Here is a 22404-nt window from a genome sequence, read left to right as displayed (position 1 = left end):
TCCTCTAATATGATAACAACAAGGAATCAAAGTTACAGACCCTCTCCACATTCAACTTTTTTTTTAACTCTCCCCACCCCCCCCCCCCATGAGGACTGGCTCAGGGACTCCTTGTAGTCGTAATCAGCTCTTTGAGTTTGCTAGCATTGAGTGAGAGGTTGTAGATGTGACATTCTAACACCAGGTCCTTTAGGAAATTGCTGTGAAATCATTTACCTCCAACTAAAATTCATCATCACCATCAGCGTTATGAGTTGTATCATGACATGGCCATGACTGTTCTTTAGTTTGCCATTGCCTCCTTTTGGGCAGTGTCTTTACAAGGTGGGTGACTCCAGCCATTGTCAATACTCTTCAGAGATTGTCTGCCTGGTGTCAGTGGTCGCCTAACCAGGACTTGTGATCTGCACCGGCTGCTCATACGACCCTCCACCGACTGGTGTAGCTAACAGTTCGCCCAAGGGTGATCTTCAGGCTAGTGGAAGGGAGGAGTGTCTTACATCTCCCTGGTAGGGACATATCATCTCCACCCCACCACCCACAAAAAATAGTGAAATACTTAGTCCCCCCCCCCCCACTCTCTCTGATCTCCAATCAATTTCTGATGTTTGAATGACTGTTCTTGATTAACCATTCATAATACCTTGGCCATTAACTGAACTTTAGATCCTGGTTTTTTTGTCACTGACACACGTTGTGAAATTTAAGGTTTTGTGGCTGCAGTACAGTGTAAGACACAAAGATCACTGAGTTACAAAAGATGCATAGTGTGGTCATGCAGTTCCAGCTGAAGCAAGGAAATCGGAAGCAGCAAGATTTAACATCTAATTCCTGGTCCTCATAACCAATCGCATTGCCTGTGATAGCGTGTTGGCCAAAGTCACCGGTGCATTGAATCAGAATCTGCTTTGACTGACCACTTTATTCGGTACAGCTGCTCGTTATCGCAAATATCTAATAGCCAATCATGTGGCAGCAATTCAACATATCAAAACATGGTCAAGAGGTTCAGCTGTTGCTCAGACCAAACATCAGGATGGGGAAGAAACGTGATCTGAGTGACTTCGACTGTGAAGTGATTGTTGGTTCCAGAGCATCTCAGAAACTGATTTCCTGGGACTTCTAGGCACTGCAGTCTCTAGAGTTTGCAGAGACAGTGCAAAACAAAACACAAAATCATCCAGTGAGAAGCTGGTCTAAGGTCAGAAATGCCTTGTCAATGAGAGAGGTCAGAAGAGAATGACCAAACTGGTTCTCAGGAAGACGACAGTAACTCAAATAACCACACGTTACAACAGTGGTGTTGCAGAAAGGCATCTTTGAATGCACAACATGTCAAACCTTGAAGTGGATGGGCTACAGCAGCAGAAGACTACATTGGGTTCCACTCCTGTACCTAATAAAGTGGCCATGAAATTTGTTGTTTTGCACCAATGCAGTACATGGAAAAAAATTAAATGAAGTTTCAATAAGAAGTATAAAAAGAGCAACGTTGTGAGATAGCATTCATCGATCATTCAAATATCTGGTAATAGAGGGGAAGAAGCTTCTCCTAAAACATGCAGTCTCTTCAGGAGTAGTAATGGACTTCCACACTCACTACATTAACAAGCTGAGTAAATCTAAAATTAAACTTTTAAGTTGCTAGAGTTAGCACAGCAGGTCCAGCATCATTATAGGGTTTAAAAATAAAACCTGATGATTTAGAGTCATAGAAAAGTACAGCACAGAAACAGGCCCTTCAGATCATCTAGTCTGTACCGAACTATTTATACTGCCTACTCCCATCGACCTGCATTGGGACCATAGCCCTCCATACCCCTACCATCATTAATCTCTCAAGTGTTATAATTGAGCTCACATGCACCTCCTCTGTTGGCAGCTCTTTTCACACTTGCACAACCCTCTGAGTGAAGACGTTTCCCCTCATGTTCCCCTTAAACTGTTCACCTGTCGCCATTAACCCATGACCTCTAGTTGTAGTCCCACCCAACCTCAGTGGGGAAAAAACTGTTTGCATTTACCCTAACTGTACCCCTCATAATTGTATATACCTCTATCAAATCTCCCCTTAATCTTCAATGTTCCAGGGAATGAAGTCCTAACCGATTCCATCTTTCCCTGTACCTCAGGTCCTCAAGTCCCAGCAACATCCTTGTAAAATTTTCTCTGTACTCTTTCAAAAGTTCAAAGCTTGAAGTAAAGTTTATTATCAGAGTACATTCATGTCACCACATACAACCTTGAGAGTCTTTTTCCACGAGCATGCTTGGCAAATCTATAGAACTGTAATTGTAAACAGAATCTATGGCACAACAAATTGTGCAAATGCAGATATAAATAAATAGCAATAAATAACAAGCATGAAATAACAAGACAGAGTCCTTAAAGTGAGAGGGAAATGGGAATGGTGAAGGAGAGGAGGGCAGGGGGGAGGGGGGCCCCTTTCGTTCAAGAGTCTGTTGGCTGAGGAGTAACTGTTCTTGAACCTGGCGGTGTGAATCCTGAGGCTTCTGTGCCTTCTACCTGACGGCTGCAGCGAGAAAAGAGCACGGCCTGGGTGGGGATGATCTTTGATGATGGATGCTGCTTTTCTAACGGCAATATTTCATGTAGATGCGTTCAGCGGTTGGGAGGGTTTTATCTGTGATGTACTGGGCCAAATCCACGACCTTTTGTAGGATTTTCCACTCAAAGGGATTGGTGTTCCCATAACAGGCCACAATGCAGCCAGTCAGCACACTTAAACCACACATCTATAGAAATTTGCCAAGGTCCTTGATAACATGCCAATTCTCTGCAGGCTCCTGAGGAAGTAGAGGCACTGTTGTGCTTTCTTTGCAATTATATGATGGGTCTAGAACGGGTCCTCTGAAATAGGAACACACAGGAATTTTAAGTTTCTAACCCTGTCCACCTCTGATCCGCCAGTGATTACTGGCTCATGGACCTCTGGTTTCCCTCTCTCCTTCAATCTTATTTACATCTTTCCTGTAGATATTTATGATTTATGATTATAATTATGAGGACACGCAGTCTCCTTTTATTGTCATTTAGTAATGCATGCATTAAGAAATGATACAATGATTTTCCAGAATGATATCACGAAAAACATAAGACAAATCGACTTAAAAACTAACAAAAACCACATAATTATAACATATAGTTACAACAGTGCAAAGCAATACCGTAATTTGATAAGAACAGACCATGGCACAGTAAAAGTCTCAAAATCTCTCGAAAGTCCCATCATCTCACACAGACGGTGAACCTCCAGCGCCACCAACTTGCCGATGCAGCATCCTGGAAGCATCCGACCACAGTCTGACTCCGAGTCCGTCCGAAAACTCCGAGCCTCCGACCAGCTCTTTGACATCGAGCACCGAGCACCATCTCCGCCGAGTGCTTCGACCCCGGCCCCAGCAACAGGCGATACCCAAAGCCGAGGATTTGGGGCCTTCGTCTCCGGAGATTCTCGATCGCACAGTAGCAGCGGCAGTGAAGCAGGCATTTCAGAAGTTGCTCCAGATGTTCCTCTGCGCCTCTCACGGCTGTCTCCATCAAATCCGGATTGTGCACAGCCCCTAGTTACACATAATCGATATTCATTCGGAACGGCCGCGCGCACTGCGTTGCGCTGCCATCTTCTCCTCCCTCCGAGGAGATGACCAAAACTGCACACAGTACTCCAACCTAGATCTCACCAATGTCTTATACAACTGCAACTTTTGTTTATGAGACATCTATCAAATCTAAAACGAATATTCTGTTAAATTGTTTTTCTTATCTGTTTGTACCAATGTATTTTACCATTTTTACTGAAGTATGATATCTCTGTAAAATGCAAAATACTATAATGAATGAACGTTAATGCTTCTGAAAAAAAATTAAATCTTATATGCACTTTTTACAATGTGAACAAATGACTCCAATTTGTGAGTCTTTGTGAAGGCAGTTTAAATGAATATTAAACATAATGAGGAGATTAATATTATTAACATTGCATGCATAATTTGAACAGCTGCATGTGTGCTAATAACTTCCTGTGAATTTATATTCTCTAATATCTTTATCGTAAAATAAAATTCTCTCTCTACATAACTTCTGGATTAACCCAATGAGGTAATGAAGGGCACGGAGAGAATCCTTTTGGATACTTAACTTTGCCATTGGTTTGTGGAAAGAACAATTATTGTTAGTTCCACTCTCTGAGGCAAAATGTTCTGTCCTCAGCAAAGGCCTTACCTTTGTCCCCCTCCGCACGCACGTCAGTCAGTTCCACGTCTGCCACAATGCTGATCTCTTCTTCCGTCACCTCTGTCTCCAATCCCACAACTTTGGCAGGAATTCCACATCCTGCACTGATGACCCCTTCTCCCATCTCCAATCCTCCTCCTGTTCTTGGAAGCCCCGCTCTGGTTCACTGCCTGCTCTGGATCTTTTCATCTCGAACGGCCGACGAGACGTCCACCGTCTCAAATTCAGCACTCTTCAAATCTTACCCCCTCTGAATGCACTGCCTTTCACACACGCTGCACCAATCCCAACCTTACCCCCAAACCCGCAGACAAAGAGGGTGCTGTTGTAGTATAGCGCTCTGACTTCTACCTTGCTAAGGCAGGCGACAACTCTCAGACACCTCCTCATACCTACCCCTTGAAGAGGACCTCCCTCTGGACAATCAAGAAGCCGGTCTCTGACACCACTGACCTCATCAACACTGGAGAACTTCCACTGTCACCAGGCTCGGGAGTTCACTTACCCCGCTCTGCCCACTTCTACTTCCTGCCCAAGATCCGCAAGCCAAACTGTCCAGATAGGCCTATTGTCTCTGCCTGCTCCTGCCCCACTGAACTTGTGTCCTCAAACCTTGACTCCCTTGGTTCAGAACCTTCCCATCTGCCTCTGGGGACATTTCTCATTCTCCCATTCTCCTCAGTAACTTTCAGTTCCCTGGCCACGACTGTCTCATTTTCAAAGTGAATGTCCAGTCCCTATACACTTCTATCCCCCACCAAGAAGGCCTTAAAGTTCTCTTCTTCTTTTTCAATGAGGAACCAACAAGTTCTCCTCCACCACCACAGTACTCTGCCTGACAGAACTGGTTTTCACCTTCAAGTTTTCCTTCAGCTTCTCTCATTTTCCCCAAATTCAAGGGATAGCCATGAAGCTGACTTTCTTGCCAAATGAGTTTGATATCTTGCATCACCCTGGACATCTAATAATTGGAAGATAAGTTTTTTCCAGTTCCAAGATAAGACCATAGACTATAAAACAGAGGAGCAGAATTAGGCCTTTCGACACTTCGTGTCTGCTCCACCATTCCATCATAGCTGATTTATTATCCTTCTCAACCCCTTTCTTCTGCCTTTCCCTGTAACCTTTAACACCCTGACTAATCTAGAACCAATTGCCCTCCACCTTAAATATACTCAATCACTCCCAGCTATCTATGGCAATGAATTCTACTGATTCACTGCCCTCTGGCTAAATAATTTCCTCCTCATCTCTGAACTGAAGGAATCCTTGTATGTCCTAGATGTCTCCAATATAGGAAATATCCTCTCCACATCGACTCCACCTTGGCCTTTCAATATTCAATAGGTTTCAATGTGTTTCCTCAACACTACCCGCTCCTCCACCTATCTTTGTATCATCTCCAGGGAGCGATACCTCAGAAAGGCAGTGTCCATTATTAACGACTCCCAATGCCCAGGGCATGCTTTATTCTCGTTGCTGCCATCAAGGAGGTGGTACAGGAGTCTGAAGACACACACTCAACATTTTAGGAATAGCTTCTTCCCCTCTGCCATCGGATTTCTGAATTGACGTTGACCCCATGGGGGGGGGGTGCATAGATGGAGATGGGAAGAGGGGAAATTTGCTGCAATTCACAGTTTTTATTATTATGTATTGCAATGTACTGCTGCCACAAAAAACAACAATTTTCATGACATAAACTGGTGATATTAAACCTGATTCTGATTATTAGACGTAAGTAGACATTATCCCTGTATATTATTTGAGGAATTGGAATGATTTGAACTGTAAGACCATCAGGTATAGGAGCAGAATTAGGCCATTTGGCCCATCAAGTCTGCTCCCCCATTTCATCATGGCTGATCCATTTTCCCTTTCAGCTCTAATCTCCTGCCTTCTCCCTGTATTCCTTCATGCCCCGACCAATCAAGAATCTATCAGCCCCTGCCTTAAATATACATAAAGACTTGACCTCCAGAACTGCCTGTGGCAATGAATTCCTCAGATTCACCATTCTCTGTCTAAAGATATTCTTCCTTATCTCTGTTCTAAAAGGACGCCCCTTTACTCTGAGGCTGTGTCCTCTGGTCTTAGACTCTCCCACCATAGGAAATATCCTCTCCATATTCACTCTGTCGAAGCCTTTGAACATTCAATAGGTTTCAATGAGGTCAGCCTGCATTCTTCTGAATTCTAGTGAATTCAGGCCCAGAACCATCAGACGCTCTTCATATGACAAGCGATTCAATCCTGGAATTATTTTCGTGAATCTCCTTTGAGCCCTCTCCATTTTCAGCACATCCTTTCTAAGATAAAGACCATAGACCATAAGACCATAAGACAAAGGAGCAGAAGTAGGCCTTTCGGCCCATCGAGTCTGCTCTGCCATTTTATCATGAGCTGATCCATTTTCTCCTATTTAGTCCCACTTCCCTGCCTTCTCACCATAACCTTTGATGCCCTGGCTACTCAGATACATATCAATCTCTGCCTTAAATACACCCAATGACTTGGCCTCCACTGCTGCCCGTGGCAACAAATTCCATAGATTCACCACCCTCTGACTAAAATAATTTCTTCGCATTTCTGTTCTGAATGGGCGCCCTTCAATCCTTAAGTCATTCCCTCTCGTACTAGACTCCCCCATCATGGGAGACAACTTTGCCACATCCACTCTGTCCATGCCTTTTAACATTCAAAATGTTTCTATGAGGTCTCCCCTCATTCTTCTAAACTCCAAGGAATACAGTCCAAGAGCGGACAAACGTTCCTCATATGTTAACCCTCTCATTCCCGGAATCATTCTAGTGAATCTTCTCTGTACCCTCTCCAACGTCAGCACATCCTTTCTTAAATAAGGAGACCAAAACTGCCCACAGTACTCCAAGTGAGGTCTCACCAGCGCCTTATAGAGAGCCTCAACATCACATCCCTGTTCCTATACTCTATTCCTCTAGAAATGAATGCCAACATTGCATTTGCCTTCTTCACTACTGACTCAACCTGGAGGTTAACTTTATGAGTATCCTGTATGAGGACTCCCAAGTCCCGTTGCATCTCAGAACTTTGAATTCTTTCCCCATTTAAATAATAGTCTGCCCGTTTATTTTTTCTGCCAAAGTGCATAACCATACACTTTCCAACATTGTACTTCATTTGCCACTTCTCTGTCCATTCTTCCAATCTAACCAAGTCTCTCTGCAGACTCTCCGTTTCCTCAGCACTAACGGCCCCTCCACCTATCTTCGTATCGTCAGCAAACTTAGCCACAAAGCCATCTATTCCATAATCCAAATCGTTGATGCACAATGTAAAAAGAAGTGGCCTCAACACTGATCCCTGTCGAACACCGCTGGTAACCGACAGCCAACCAGAATAGGATCCCTTTATTCCCACTCTCTGTTTCCTGCCAATCAGCCAACGCTCTATCCACGTATGTAACTTTCCCGTAATTCCATGGGCTCTTATCTTGTTAAGTAGCCTCATGTGTGGCACCTTGTCAAAGGTCTTCTGAAAATCCAAATATACCACATCCACTGCATCTCCCCTTGTCTAGCCTACTGGTAATTTCCTCAAAATATAGCTTCCTTTCATAGTTAATCCTTTCTGTCTTAATGACCTTCTTGATTTCCTTTTGTAAGGTTTTAAAAACTTCCCAGTCCTCTGTCTTCCCACTAATTTTTGCTTCCTTGTATGCCCTCTCCTTTGCTTTAACTTTGGCTTTGACTTCTCTTGTCATCCACGATTGCATCCTTTTTCCACTCGAAAATTTCTTCTTTTTTGGAATATACCTGTCTTGCACATTCCTCACTTCTCGCATAAACTCCAGCCACTGCTGCTCTGCTGTCTTTCCCGCCAGTGTCCCTTTCCAGTCAACTTTGGCCAGTTCCTCTCTCATGCCACTGTAATTTCCTTTACTCCACTGAACTACCGACACATCAGATTTCGGCTTCTCTTTTTCCAGTTTCACAGTGAACTCAATCATGTTATGATCACTGTCTCCTAAGGGTTCCTTCACCTCAATCTCTCTAATCACCTCCGGTTCATTACACAATACCCAATCCAGTACAGCCGATCCCCTATTGGGCTCAACAACAAGCTGTTCTAAAAAGCCATCTTGCAGACATTCTACAAATTCTCTCTCTTGAGATCCAGTGCTGACCTGATTTTCCCAATCTACTCGCATGTTAAAATCCCCCACAATTATCATAACACTGCCCTTCTGACAAGCCTTTTCTATTTCCAGTTGTAATTTGTAGTCCACATCCCTGCAGCTGTTTGGAGGCCTATAAATAACTGCCATCAGGGTCCTTTTACCCCTGCTATTTCTTAGCTCAACCCATAAAGATTCTGCACCTTCCGATCCTATATCACCTCTTTCTAATGATTTAATATCATTTCTTACCAATAAAGCCACGCCTCCCCCTCTGCCTACCTTCCTATCCTTCCGATACACCGTGTATCCTTGGACGTTCAGCTCCCAGAGACATGCATCCTTTAGCCAGGTCTCAGTGATGGCCACAATATCATACCTGCCAATCTGTAGCTGTACAACAAGATCATCCACCTTATTCCTTATGCTGCGTGCATTTAAGTATAATACCTTAAGACCAGTGTTTGATACTTTTTGCTTTGATTTCACTGCAACTTTATTGCACTGCAACTCATCCCAATGGCTACAAATTTGCCCCATCACCTGCCTGTCTTTCCTGACATCTTTACTGCTCACTATCTTAGATTTATTTCTGTTTTCCCCTTCCTCCGCTCTATCATTCCGGTTCCCACCCCCCTGCCAAATTAGTTTAAATCCACTGTAACAGCTCTATTAAACTTTCCTGCCAGGATATTGGTCCCCTTCGGGTTCAGGTGTAACCTGTCCTTTTTGAACAGGTCATACTTCCCCCAGAAGAGATCCCTATTATCCAAGAATCTGAAGCCCTGCCCCCTACGCCAGTCTCTCAGCCATGCATTCATCTGCCTGGTCCTACTATTCTTGCCCTCGCTAGCACGTGGCACAGGTAGCAATCCCGAGATTACTACCCTGGAGGTCCTGCTTCTCAGCTTCCTTCTTAACTCCTGGAAATCTCTCTTCAGGACCTCCTCCTTTGTCCTATCTATGTCATTGGTACCAACATGTACCAAGACAACTGGCTGCTCACCCTCCCCCTTTAGAATATTCAGGACCCGATCCGAGACATCCCGTACCCTGGCACCTGGGAGGCAACACACCATGCGGGTATCTCTGTCAGGCTCACAGAATCTCCTGTCTGTTCCCCTGACTATGGAATCCCCTATGACTACCGCATTTCTCTTCTCCCTCCTTCTCTCCTGCACAACAGCGCCAGGCTCAGTGCCAGAGACCCGGTCACCATGGGCGTCCCCCGTCAGGTCATCCCTCTCAACAGCATCCAGAACAAGATATTTGTTGCTGAGGGGGACAGCCACAGGTCTGCTCTCCACTATCCAGGCATTTCCCTTCCCTCTCTTGACAGTGACCCAGTGTTCTGACCCTTGTAGCCTAGGGATGAGTACCTCCCTGTAGCTCCTGTCTATCACCTCTTCACTTTCCCTGATAAGCAGTAGGTCATCAAGCTGCAGCTCCAGATCCCTAACACGGTCTCTGAGGAGCTGCATCTCGGTGCACCTGGCGCAGATGTGGCCATTAGGGAGGCTGGAGGTCTCCCAGGATTCCCACATCTGGCACCCTGAACAAAGCACTAACCCTGCAGGCATGCTACCTAATTCTACAGGAATGAAACAGGAAAAATAAGTCTACTCACCCACTTATCTCGCCAAACAGACGAACTTTTTAAACCGTTAGCTCGTACCGTTAGCTGTGAGAGCCATGCTGTTCCTGTCTGTCCGGGCCGATTCGCGAAAGGGGTGGGGGGGGGCGGTAAGAAAAAAAGAGTTGGCGCTTAAAGGGCTTAAAGAGCCCAAAACTACTCACAATATCCAAAGTGGGACCTCACCAGTGCTTTATAAAGTTTCAACATTACATCCTTGCTTTTATAATCTTGTGCTCTTGAAATGAATGCTAACAGCACCTTCCTCACCACAGACTCAACCTACAAATTAACCTTCAGGAAATCCTACACAAGGATCCCCAAGTCCCTTTGAACCTCTGTTTTTTGTAATTTTTCTCCATTTAGAAAATAGTCATTTTCTTTCATTTTTTCTACCAAAGTGCTTGACCATACACTTCCCAACACTGTATTCCACCTACCATTTCGTTGCCCATTCTCCCTATCCATCTCAGTCCTTCTCTACCTCCTCAAAAGTAAATGCCCCTCCACCTATCTTCATATTGTCTGCAAACTTTGCAACAAAGCCATCAATTCCATCAATTCCATCATCCAAATCATTGACATGTAGTGTAAAAAGGATCAGTCCCAACATAGACCCCTGTGGAACACGACTTGTCGCCAGCAGCCAACCAGAAAAGGCTCCCTTTATTCCCACTCTTTGCCTCCTGCCAATCAGCCTCTGCTTTTATCATGCCAGAATCTTTCCTGTAATGCCACGGGCTCGTAGCTTGTTAAACAGTCTCCTTGTCAAAGGCCTTCTGAAAATCCAAGTATACATCAAGCGATTCTCCTTTGTCCACCCTGCTTGGTATTTCTTCAAAGAAGATCTAAGTATATTTATTCAGTTGCTTTATACTGACTAATTATTGGCATGTGGAGATTTATATTTTTATTGAAATTTTCACGCGGGTTTATTCTGTTGGCTGTTATATAGTGAGTTAGTTCTCCACTTGTATTCATTAACAGTTGTTTAAGGAGATGATCAGATCCATAAAGCACTGCTTTGTGTAAATTTTGAATACAAACAAAGTGTAAAGTTGCTAAGCTGTCTTTGAAGAATGGCTGTGTTTGTTTTAATAGACTTTTATTAATATTAATGGCCCTTTGTATTCTTTTCCAGTCAAACCCTGGTCAAGTGAAGCTAAGCAAACCAGTAGCTTTATGGACTCAGCAGGAAGTCTGTAAATGGCTGAAGAAACACTGTCCCAATCAGTATCAGACCTACAGTGAGTCCTTCAAACAACATGATATAACAGGTAATGCAATGATAGACAATCCTGAAGGGTGGTCAGTAAAATGCTTTTAAGGTACCACATGTTTTGAAGATACTTACACTTCCCACGATTTTCTGTCATCCATTCCTCCTTTCCAGTCATCTGACGATCAAGGGTCAGCTTTATTCACCATATGCATCTCCAAGTATTAGGAATTTGCTCTTTCGGGTCTCGACCCGAAAGGTCGACTGTTCACTGTTTTCTAGAAAAGCTGCCTGGCCTGCTGCGTTCCTCCAGCGTTTTGTGTGCATTACCCTGGAACTTGTTCTGGTGCATTGGTCAGGTGTAACTTGCAACAAAAAAAACAACATTCAACAACTCTAGAGAATTATATAAAATATAAAGTTAGAGGTAAAAGTACAGATATGGAATATAAAGTGCATAAATACGTTAATAATACCAGCATGTATTAACAATGTAATCAGCATTATAAAAAGTGGTTTAAGGTGTTTACAATGCAGTGCTGTGACTGAGGTAGTACATAGAGGGAGGTGTGCACGGGGGGGTGCAATTAGAATAGTTGATAAGATTAATTGTTTGGAGGAAAAGACTTTTAAGATGGTGTGAAGTTTTTGTTTTAAGGGAGCTTCTGGAAAAAGCAACTCGCTGGGTGTTCGAATTCTGTCCGCTTCTGTGTCCTATACACTTCTGTGTCCTGCAGTGATGGGAGGCTGCAGCCAATGACCTTTTCTGTTGACCTGACAGTCACTGCAGTGTTTGTACACTGTGAGAGGATGCTGCGCCAAACCGGACAGTGATGACTGGTGTGAGGATGCTTTCTGTGTTGGAGATGTAGATGAGGCATTACGGAATGAGGCATCCCTTTATCACATTTCGATTGTCCAGGATTTGCTCCAACTGAGAATCTTCTGACACTCCCTATCACAGCTGCAGAGAGAGTGCAGTGCAGGCAAATGACCATAAAGTAAGTGGAGGGGACGTATTCCATCTTTATCTTACTGGGGAACTCATAACGGTGGGGTAGAAGGTCGAGTACTGTAGTTGTAATGAATATAGGTGTCAATAGTCACTGAAGGGGATATAAGAAAATGAATCTCAACTGGTGCGATTTTACACAAATGAATTCTCACATCATGTACTAAGGGTAAAATCAATATTTGGATTGTTTAACACTGTAAAGAAACAACTTCACATAATTCACTTTCTGGGCAAAGGTTTCCCTTTCAACAATTTCTCAAAATGAAAAATGCTGTACCTAATTCCACTAGAGACCTGAGCTCCATGTTGTTTTAAAATTCTGCATAATAGCAGTGTAGTAATTATTCTATCATTCAAAAAATTGACAAGGTATTGAGTTCCACTATCTATATTTTCATTTCAACTTTCCCTTGACAGGTTAAGGTTCAAGATGGTTTATTGTCATTCATTGGTACACAACCATAAAGGAGAACAAAATGATAGTTACTCTGGATTTAATGCCACAGTAAAAACCACAATAAGCATAAAACCACAATAAATATAAATATAATTGCAATCCTGTAAAACACAGTGTACAAGTAACTGTTTGAGCGTAGCCATCTTACATCTTACATCAATGGATCTGGGGTTGAGAGGATAACAGCTTCAAGTTCCTCGGCATCCACATCACCGAGGACCTCGCGTGGTCTGTACACACCACCTGTGCTGTGAAAAAGGCACAACAGCGCCTCTTTCTCCTCAGACGTTTAAGGAAGTTTGGTATGGGCCCCCAAATCCTAACAACTTTCTACAGGGGCACAATTGAGAGCATCCTGACTGGCTGTATCACTGCTTGGTATGGGAACTGTACTTCCCTTAATCGTAGGATTCTGCAGAGAGTGGTGCATCTGTAGTTGTGAACTTCCCATGATTCAGGACGTTTACAAAGACAGGAGTGAGAAAAAGGCTCAAAGGATCATTGCAGACCGAGTCACCCCAACCACAATCTAGTTCAGCTGCTACCATCTGGGAAGCGGTACCGCAGCATAAAAGCCAGGACCAACAGGCTCCTGGACAGCATCTTCCACCAGGCCAACAGACTGATTAACTCACGCTGATTTGAGTGTATTTCTATGTTACATTGACTGTCCTATTAGTTATAAATTACTATGACTGCACATAGCACATTTAGATGGAGACGTAACATAAAGATTTTTACTCCTCATGTATGTGAAGGATGTAAGAAATAAAGTCAATTCAATTCAAACATACATAAAATTATCTTGTATACATAGACTGATTGTATTATATAAAGTGACAGAAATTGATGAAATGACAAAGTAACTCTTGATAAGAGGAACTTTTAAGCACACCAGTGGGAGGTGGTGCTTTAGCACTGCTGGCCCACCACCTCGAGGGAGTCTTGATCATAAGCGGGCCGAAACTCCTGAAGACAGGTGGCAGATCAACTGATGATCCCACTTGTGATAGCACAGGACAGTTAACATCTTAGTCCACGTGTATTTTGTAACTCTTCTAGATGGCAGCAGGCCTTATGAAAACACAGTAGGACAGTGAGTGTGTATGAGATGTGGAGTGCATGGGTGGATGAAGGAGGCTGAGGGGCTGTGGAGAGGAGTGGCTGATGTGGATGCAGTGGTGGTGGGGGGTGTAGAGGGGTGGGTAAATGGTTGGAGGTGTTAATCAGCCTTATGGCTTGTGAGAAGTAACTGTTTTTGAGTCTACTGGCCCTGGTGTTGATACTGTGTACCCTTTTCCCTGATTGGAGTGGGTCAAACAGTCCATGAGCAGGGTGGGTTGGATCATTTATGATGCTACAGCAGCTCTCTGTATAGGTGCCCTTGAATGTGGGTGGGCTGGTGCCAGTGATGCATTGGGCAGCTTTAGCTACCTGTGATGGAGCCCTTCTGTCCACTGCGGTGCAGTTTCCGTACCACGCAGTGATGCAGCAGGATGCCCTCACCTGTGTAAGCAAGGCCACGGCTACTGACGTACGTAGACCACCTCTCTTCAGCCTTCTCGGAAAGTACAAGTGTTGGTGAGCTTTCCTGACTGGACGATATGTTCTGAGACCATGAGAGGTTGTGCAAGACGTACACTCCCAGGTGTTTAAAACTGCGTGCAGATTCCACTACTATGGTGCCAATGTATAGGGGGCTGTGAGTGGTGTGCTGAAGTCAATAACCATCTCCTTTGTCTTATTGACATTACGGAAATGGTTTCTTGCTTGGCACCAAGCCTCGAGCTCTTTCACCTCCTCCCTGTAAGTCACCTCATTATTGTTGGTGATGAGCCCCACCACCGTCTTGTCATCGGTGAACTTGACCTGGGCGCAATATATTGTTACAGCTATAAAGGAGGCAAGACAGTGGCTACATTTCATTAGGGGTTTGAGGAGATTCGGTTTCTTAATTAAAACCCTCAAAAACTTCTACAAATGTACTGTGGAGAACTTTCTGACTGGCTGTATCACCAATCTGGTATTGGGGGTGGGCTACTGCACAAGATTGAAGTAAGTTCTAGAAACGTGTAAAATTAGTCAGCTCCATCTTGGGTACTAGCCTCCGTAGTCGCCAAGACATCTTCAGGGAGCGGTGCCTCGGAAAGGTGGCATCCGTTATTAAGGACTCCCATCACCCAGGACATGCCCTTTTCTCGTTGTTACCATCGGGAAGGAGATACAGAAGCCTGAAGGCACACACTCAGCGATACAGGAACAGCTTCTTCCCCTCCACCATCCGATTTCTAAATGGAAGTTGAACCCATGAACACCATCTCACTACTTTCTTAAAATTTTTGTTTGCACTTCTTATTTTAAATTAAGTATTTAATAGACCAAACTGCAATAGCTTGAATTGATTTTCACTTTATGCAAATTCATCCTGCTATGAAATTCTTCGGCAAATCTTGTGCTTATTTCCAGGTGGTCTCAGGTTTTAATACTCTGCTAAACCATAATTACTCCTTCGCTAAATACCTGGCTCTCAAAAATACATCATGCATGAGGGTATTTCAAAATAAAAGGGTTTAATGTTGTGCATGTATTTAAACCTTTAAATACAGAACTCTAAATAAAGATTTTTCAATGTAGATAAATCTTTAATGATATTGGTATTCAGCCAACTTACTGACATTTTGGCTAAATGCACTAGGGATCACTGATCTGACACTCACCAGCAGGAGGTAATGGAAGAGGCAAAGATCTCAAATGAAGATTGTCACCAAAGAGACTTGGGAGGCCTTGTGCAAGGTTAACCTCCAGGTTATGAAGAAGGTGAATGCAATGTTGGCATTCATTTCTAGAAGTAGAGAATATAAGAGCAGGGATGTGATGTTGAGGCTCTGTAAGGCACTCATGAGACCACACTTGGAGTATTGTGTGCAATTTTGGGCTCCTTATTTTAGAAAGGATATACTGACATTGGAGAGGGTTCAGAGAAGATTCATGAGAATGATTCCAGGAACGAAAGGGTTACCCTATGAGGAACGTCTGGCAGCTCTTGAGCTGTATTCCCTGGAGTTCAGGAGAATGGGGGGGATATCTCATAGAAACATTCCAAATGTTAAAAGGCCTGAACAGATTAGATATGGCAAAGTTATTTCCCATGGTAGGGGATTCTAGGACAAGAGGGCACGACTTCAGGATTGAAGGACGTCCTTTTAGAACTGAGATATGGAGAAATGACTTTAGTCAGAGGGTGGTAAATCTGTGGAATTTGTTGCACGAGCATCTGTGGAGGCCAAGTCATTGGGTGTATTTAAGGCAGAGATAGATAGGTTCTTGATTAGCCAGGGCGTCAAAGGATATGGGGTGAAAGCAGGGGAGTGAGGAAGATTGGAAGAATTGGAACAGCCCGTGATTGAATGGCGGAGCAGACTCGATGGGCCGAATAGCCTACTTCTGCTCCTATATCTTATGGTCTTAAGATGTGAGCAAATTTCTACCGATGTACTGTAGAGAGCATTGACAGGTTGTATCACCGTCTGATATAGAAGCTATGACAAACAGGATTACACGAGGCTGCAGAGGATTGTAGACTTGACCAGCTCCGTCACGGGCAAAACTCGCACCTCCATCGAGGACATCTTCAAAAAGATGGCATCCATCGTTAATGCCAATCATCACCCAGGACATACCCACTTTTCATTTCTGCCATCAGGGAGGACACACAGGAGCCTGATAACCCACTCTCAGTGTTTTAAGAACAACTCCTTCCCCTCAGCCATCAGATTGCTAAATGGTCCATAAACACTACCTTGCTACATCTACCCGTTCACCTCCTCTCTCACCTCCATCCAGGGCCCCAAGCAGTCCTTCCAGGTGAGGCAACACCTCAGCCGTGAATATTCTGGGGTCATCCATTGCATCCATCGTAAATTGGGGGACCACATCATCGAGCAGCTCCAAGAGTCAAACTTCCTGGTGGCCAAACATTTTAATTCCAGTTCCCATTCCGACAGCTAGGTCCATGGTCGCCTCTTGCCCCACTATGAGGCCACCCTCAAAATGAAGGAGCAACATCTTTATATTCCATCTGGGTAGCCTCCAATCCAATGGCATGAACATCAATTTCTCCTTCTAGTAAAAAAAAGCACCCTTTCCCCTCTTCTATTCCCCATTCTCGCCTCCTACCTCTTCTCACTCCCTGAGTTCCCCTCCTCCTTCCCTTTCTCGTATGATCCACTCTCCTCTCCTATCAGATTCCTTCATCTCCAGCCCTTGACCTTTCCCACCCATCTAGCTTCACCTATCACCTTCTAGCTATCATCCTTCCCATAACTCCCACCTTTTTATTCTGGCATCTTCCGCCTTCCTTTCCAGTCTTGAAGGAGGGGCTTGGCCCAAAGCATCAAGTGCTTATTCATTTCCACAGATGCTGCCTGACCTACTGATTTCCTCCACCATTTTGTCTGTGTTGCTCCCTCCCTTCTGCGCTATTTAATTTTTTTTGTGTCGTAACTTTTTTATATCTTGCACTGTACCACTGCCACAAAACAAATAATCACAACATATGTCAGTGCTAATACATCTGATTCTGACTTGGGACATTCTTCCAAGTTGATAGAAATTGATGAGGCTTTGTCACTAGCTCTAAATTCTGTGACAACACCTGGAGCAACCAAAAATAAGTAATAATTCAGCCAAGTCCTTGAAGGACATGTCTTAGTCAGATCAAAAGTTTCCTCCTGAAAGACCTGGCAAACAAATTGGATTTTTGATATTTCAGCAGCTTTGATTTGCCTTTTCTCGATTCCAGAAATTCAACTGCAAATCTTTCCTAACCATGGCATGAATGGGGATTGTTGTGTTATCTGTTTTCCTCTTGTCAAGTACCTGCAGATCCCTTTTCAGCATTCGAAACAGAACAATGCAACACACTTTGACCTACGATGTTCAGATTACCCTTTAATCTACTCCCAAAATCAATCTAACCCTACCCTCCCTCACAGCCCAGCATTTTTCTTTCATCTGTGTGCCTATCCCTAATGTATGGAGACAGCAGCCAGAGAACTGGAAATGAATACCAATGAATTGATCCACTTGACCCAAAACAGGAGTGTGTGGGCCATGGCAGTCATAGTCATAGTCATAGTCATACTTTATTGATCCCGGGGGAAATTGGTTTTCGTTACAGTTGCACCATAAATAATAAATAGTAATAGAACCATAAATAGTTAAATAGTAATATGTAAATTATGCCAGTAAATTATGAAATGTCCAGGACCAGCCTGTCGGCTCAGGGTGTCTGACCCTCCAAGGGAGGAGTTGTAAAGTTTGATGGCCACAGGCAGGAATGACTTCCTATGACGCTCTGTGCTGCATCTCGGAGGAATGAGTCTCTGGTTGAATGTACTCCTGTGCCCAACCAGTACATTATGTAGTGGATGGGAGACATTGACCAAGATGGCATGCAACTTAGACAGCATCCGCTTTTCAGACACCACCGTGAGAGAGTCCAGTTCCATCCCCACAACATCACTGGCCTTACAAATGAGTTTGTTGATTCTGTTGGTGTCTGCTACCCTCAGCCTGCTGCCCCAGCACACAACAGCAAAGATGATAGCACTGGCCACCAGGACTCGTAGAACATCCTCAGCATCATCCGGCAGATGTTAAAGGACCTCAGTCTCCTCAGGAAATAGAGACGGCTCTGACCCTTCTTGTACACAGCCTCAGTGTTCTTCGACCAGCCCAGTTTATTGTCAATTCGTATCCCCAGCTATTTGTAATCCTCCACCATGTCCACACTGATCCCCTGGATGGAAACAGGGGTCGCCGGTACCTTAGCTCTCCTCAGGTCTACCACCAGCTCCTTAGTCTTTTTTTACATTAAGCTGCAGATAATTCTGCTCACACCAGTCAAAGCTCAAACGGGGCACGGCACATGATAATGATGATGATGACCCCTAACGTATCTGCCTCTATCACCACCCCGCCATCTTGACATCGTGTTCCTGCCGCCTACCACTCTCCACGTGGTGAAAAGGGCAGCACCCTAGCGGAGTGGTTAGCACTGTGCTTTACGGTACCGGCCACCTGGGTTCAATTCCCACCACTGCCTGTAAGGAGCTTGTACGTTCCCCACGTGACCACGTGAGTTTCCTCCAGGTGCTCGGGTTTCCTCCCAAAGGCGTACCAGTTATTAATTGTCCTGTAATTAGGTAGATTAAATTGGAAGATTGCTGGGTAGCACAGCTCAGAGAGTTGGAAGGGAGCTGTATTTCTAAATAAAATGTAAAAAACCTGTGCTTTTCTCCAGTCACTTTAAAGTTATGGCCTCCTTGTGTTAGCCATTTCCGCCCCGGGGAATAGGTCTCTGGCTGACCACTCTATCATATTTATGTACACCTCAATCAAGTTAGCTCTCTTTCTCCTTCGCTCCAAGGAGAAAAGCCCTAGCACATTCAACCAAGTGTCTACATTTCAGAACAGACGTCAGAAGAAATTGACTCTCTAATTTTGAATACTGCAGCTTGAGCACAATGTTTGCTAAGCTCCAGAAAATGCTGCTGATATTAAATTTAAATACCTTTTGAATTATTAAATTGAAATATCTGTCTTCACCATACAATTATGGTAAATGTGATTCTAATTATCACCTCACTTAGGCAAGTCAAGCCACATCCAGTTGACAGGTTATTGCAAACCATCAAGCTCACCTTGGTTAAACTGGAAAGTCAACAGGCCTTAAATGTTAAAGGCCCAAAGTACTCGGTGAATTTACCATTCATTCATCTTACTTTCTTATTTCTCTTTGACTAATGAATCTTGGTTGCTATATACAAGGCTGTGCTTCAGTCGTTCTTTAACAGGTTATTGATAAATTTTATGATGATTTACAACGACTTTTAAGTGCACTGTTTGTATTTTGCACGGCTTTGCAATTTGAGTTTATTGATCTTTCTATAAATAAAACGAATTATAAGCAACAAAAAAAATCATTGCATTCAAAATGAATGAAGTCAGCAATGTTACAAATCCAGGAGTACTAATAAATTAAATTAATATACAACATCAAACTGCATTTAGTGCAGAGTCAGTTTGCTTATCAGATCAAGCAAACAGAAAATACTGCTGTGAGCATTTGGGACAGATTTGGATAGTGGTTTTCATGGACTGTAATCGACTTTAATAGACCTGCTGCTTATAGTGCAAGGAGATTAGTGTGCAAACTTAAAGCACACGGTATTGGGGGTAAGGTATTGACGTGGATAGAGAATTGGTTGGCAGACAGGAAGCAAAGAGTGGGAATAAACGGGACCTTTTCAGAATGGCAGGCAGTGACTAGTAGGGTACCGCAAGGCACGGTGCTGGGACGCCAGTTGTTTACAATATATATATATAAATGACTTAGACAAGGGAATTAAATGCAGCATCTCCAAGTTTGCGGATGACACGAAGCTGGGCAGCAGTGTTAGTTGTGAGGAGGATGCTAAGAGGATGCAGGGTGACTTGGATAGGTTGGGTGAGTGAGCAAACTCATGGCAGATGCAATTTAATGTGGATAAATGTGAAGTTATCCACTTTGGTGGCAAGAACAGGAAAACAGATTATTATCTGAATCGTGGCAGATTAGGAAAAGGGGAGGTGCAATGAGACCTGGGTGTCATTGTACACCAGTCATTGAAAGTGGGCATGCAGGTACAGCAGGCGGTGAAAAAGGCGAATGGTATGCTGGTATTCATGGCAAGAGGATTCGAGTAAAGGAACAGGGAGGTACTGCTGCAGTTGTACAAGGCCTTGGTGAGACCACACCTGGAGTATTGTGTGCAGTTTTGGTCCCCTAATCTGAGGAAAGACATCCTTGCCATAGAGGGAGTACAAAGAAGGTTCACCAGATTGATTCCTGGGATGGCAGGACTTTCATATGATGAAAGACTGGATCGACTAGGCTTATACTCTCTGGAATTTAGAAGATTGAGGGGGGATCTTATTGAAACGTATAAAATTCTAAAGGGATTGGACAGGCTAGATGTAGGAAGATTGTTCCTGATGTTGGGGAAGTCCAGAATGAGGGGTCACAGTTTGAGGATAAAGGGGACGCCTTTTAGGACCGAAATGAGGAAAAACTTCTTCACTCAGAGAGTGGTGAATCTGTGGAATTCTCTGCCACAGGAAACAGTTGAGGCCAGTTCATTGGCTATATTTAAGAGAGAGTTAGATATGACCCTTTTGGCTAAAGGGATCAGGGGGTATGGAGAGAAGGCAGGTACAGGGTTCTGAGTTGGATGATCAGCCATGATCATACTGAATGGTGGTGCAGGCTCGAAGGGCTGAATGGCCTACTCCTGCACCTATTTTCTATGTTTCTATAGAACACAGAACATTACAGCACAGTACAGGCTATTCAGCCCACAATGTTGTGCCAACCTTTTAGCCTACCCTAAGATCAATCTAATGCTTTCCTCCGACATGTTGTTGTTGTTGTTCCTTTCTGCACTTTGTGGTGCATCGAGCAGCAACCTGTGCCATTCCTTTAGCATTTTTGTCTGTTTTTTTATGAGGCCAAGTTGCTCGCTGGATGCTCAGCCCAGCACGGATGGAATGGGTGCAAGGAGCTCTTTCCTCTTATGTAGCCCCCCATTTTTCTGTCATACCTGTGCCTATCTGTGAGTTCCTTAAATACCCCCAATGAATCTGCCACTACCACCACCCTAGGCAGGGCGTCTTATGCACTCACCACTCTGTGTAAAACTTACCTCTGCCATCTCCCCTACACTTTCCTCCAGTCAGCTTAAAGTTATGCCCCCTTGTATTCACTCTTCCAACCCTGAGAAAAAGTCCCTAGCTGTCCACCCGAACTATGCCTCTCATCATGTACACCTCAATCAGGTCACCGCTCATCGTCCTACACTCCAAAGAAGAAAGCCCTAGCTGGGTCAGCCTATCCTCTTAAGAAATGCTCTCCAATCCAGGCAGCATTGTGGTAGGTCTCCCCTGCACCCTCTCTAAAGCTTCCACATCCTTATAATGGGATGACCAGAACTGAACACAATATTCCAAGTGTGGTCTCGCCAGAGTTTTATAGGGCTGCAACATTACTTCGCGGCTCTTGAACTCAATCCCCTGACTACTGAAGGCCCACACACAGTACACCACCTTAAACAGCCTAGTAACTTGCATGGCAACTTTGAGGGATCTTTGGTCATGAACCCCATGGTGAATTTGTGAATATAACTTTATGTCATTGAGTTTCAAAACCGCAGCAGGGTCTGTTCCAAAGACGTATTTTTTTCAATGCTTGGGGGCATATCCTTTTCAAATCCCTGCTGTTTAGGCATGCTGAAATATGCTGAAGTCCTTCTGACCACTCAGTGTCTGAGATTTGATTTTGCATTGGAAGCTTACTCACTGGAGGATGGTGGGGTCAAGTACAGGTGCATTGTACAGTACACACAACTTTGCGTGACTTTGCTTGGGTTATGTTCTCAGTCTGGATTTATGTGTCAAATAAGTAATCTGCACAAAGATAAATACATTTTCTGCTGACCTTCTCAGTCTACCTCATTATGACCTTGTACCATATTGTCTACTTGCACTGAGCTTTCTCCATAACTATAACACTTCATTCTGCATTCTGTTATTGTTTAACCTTGTACTACCCCAATGTACCGTTGCAATA

At 43.9% G+C, this 22404-nt stretch overlaps 1 protein-coding gene across 4 annotated transcripts in view; it reads left to right on the top strand.

Moving 5' to 3' along the window:
• samd12 (sterile alpha motif domain containing 12) overlaps positions 1-22404 on the top strand; it is a 151523-nt gene that overhangs the window by 65312 nt on the left and 63807 nt on the right. For all 4 annotated transcript variants that reach the window (XM_063066290.1, XM_063066281.1, XM_063066271.1 and 1 more), the window contains one exon: positions 11188-11323. In XM_063066290.1, coding sequence (XP_062922360.1) covers positions 11188-11323 — 136 coding nt within the window. The remainder of the gene's footprint in view (positions 1-11187; positions 11324-22404) is intronic.

Source organism: Mobula hypostoma, chromosome 1, assembly GCF_963921235.1.
Source record: "Mobula hypostoma chromosome 1, sMobHyp1.1, whole genome shotgun sequence".
In the NCBI taxonomy this organism is placed as follows: domain Eukaryota; kingdom Metazoa; phylum Chordata; class Chondrichthyes; order Myliobatiformes; family Myliobatidae; genus Mobula; species Mobula hypostoma.
The sequence above is the reverse complement of the archived record's forward strand: the minus strand, read 5'-3'. Positions and strand labels throughout refer to the sequence as shown.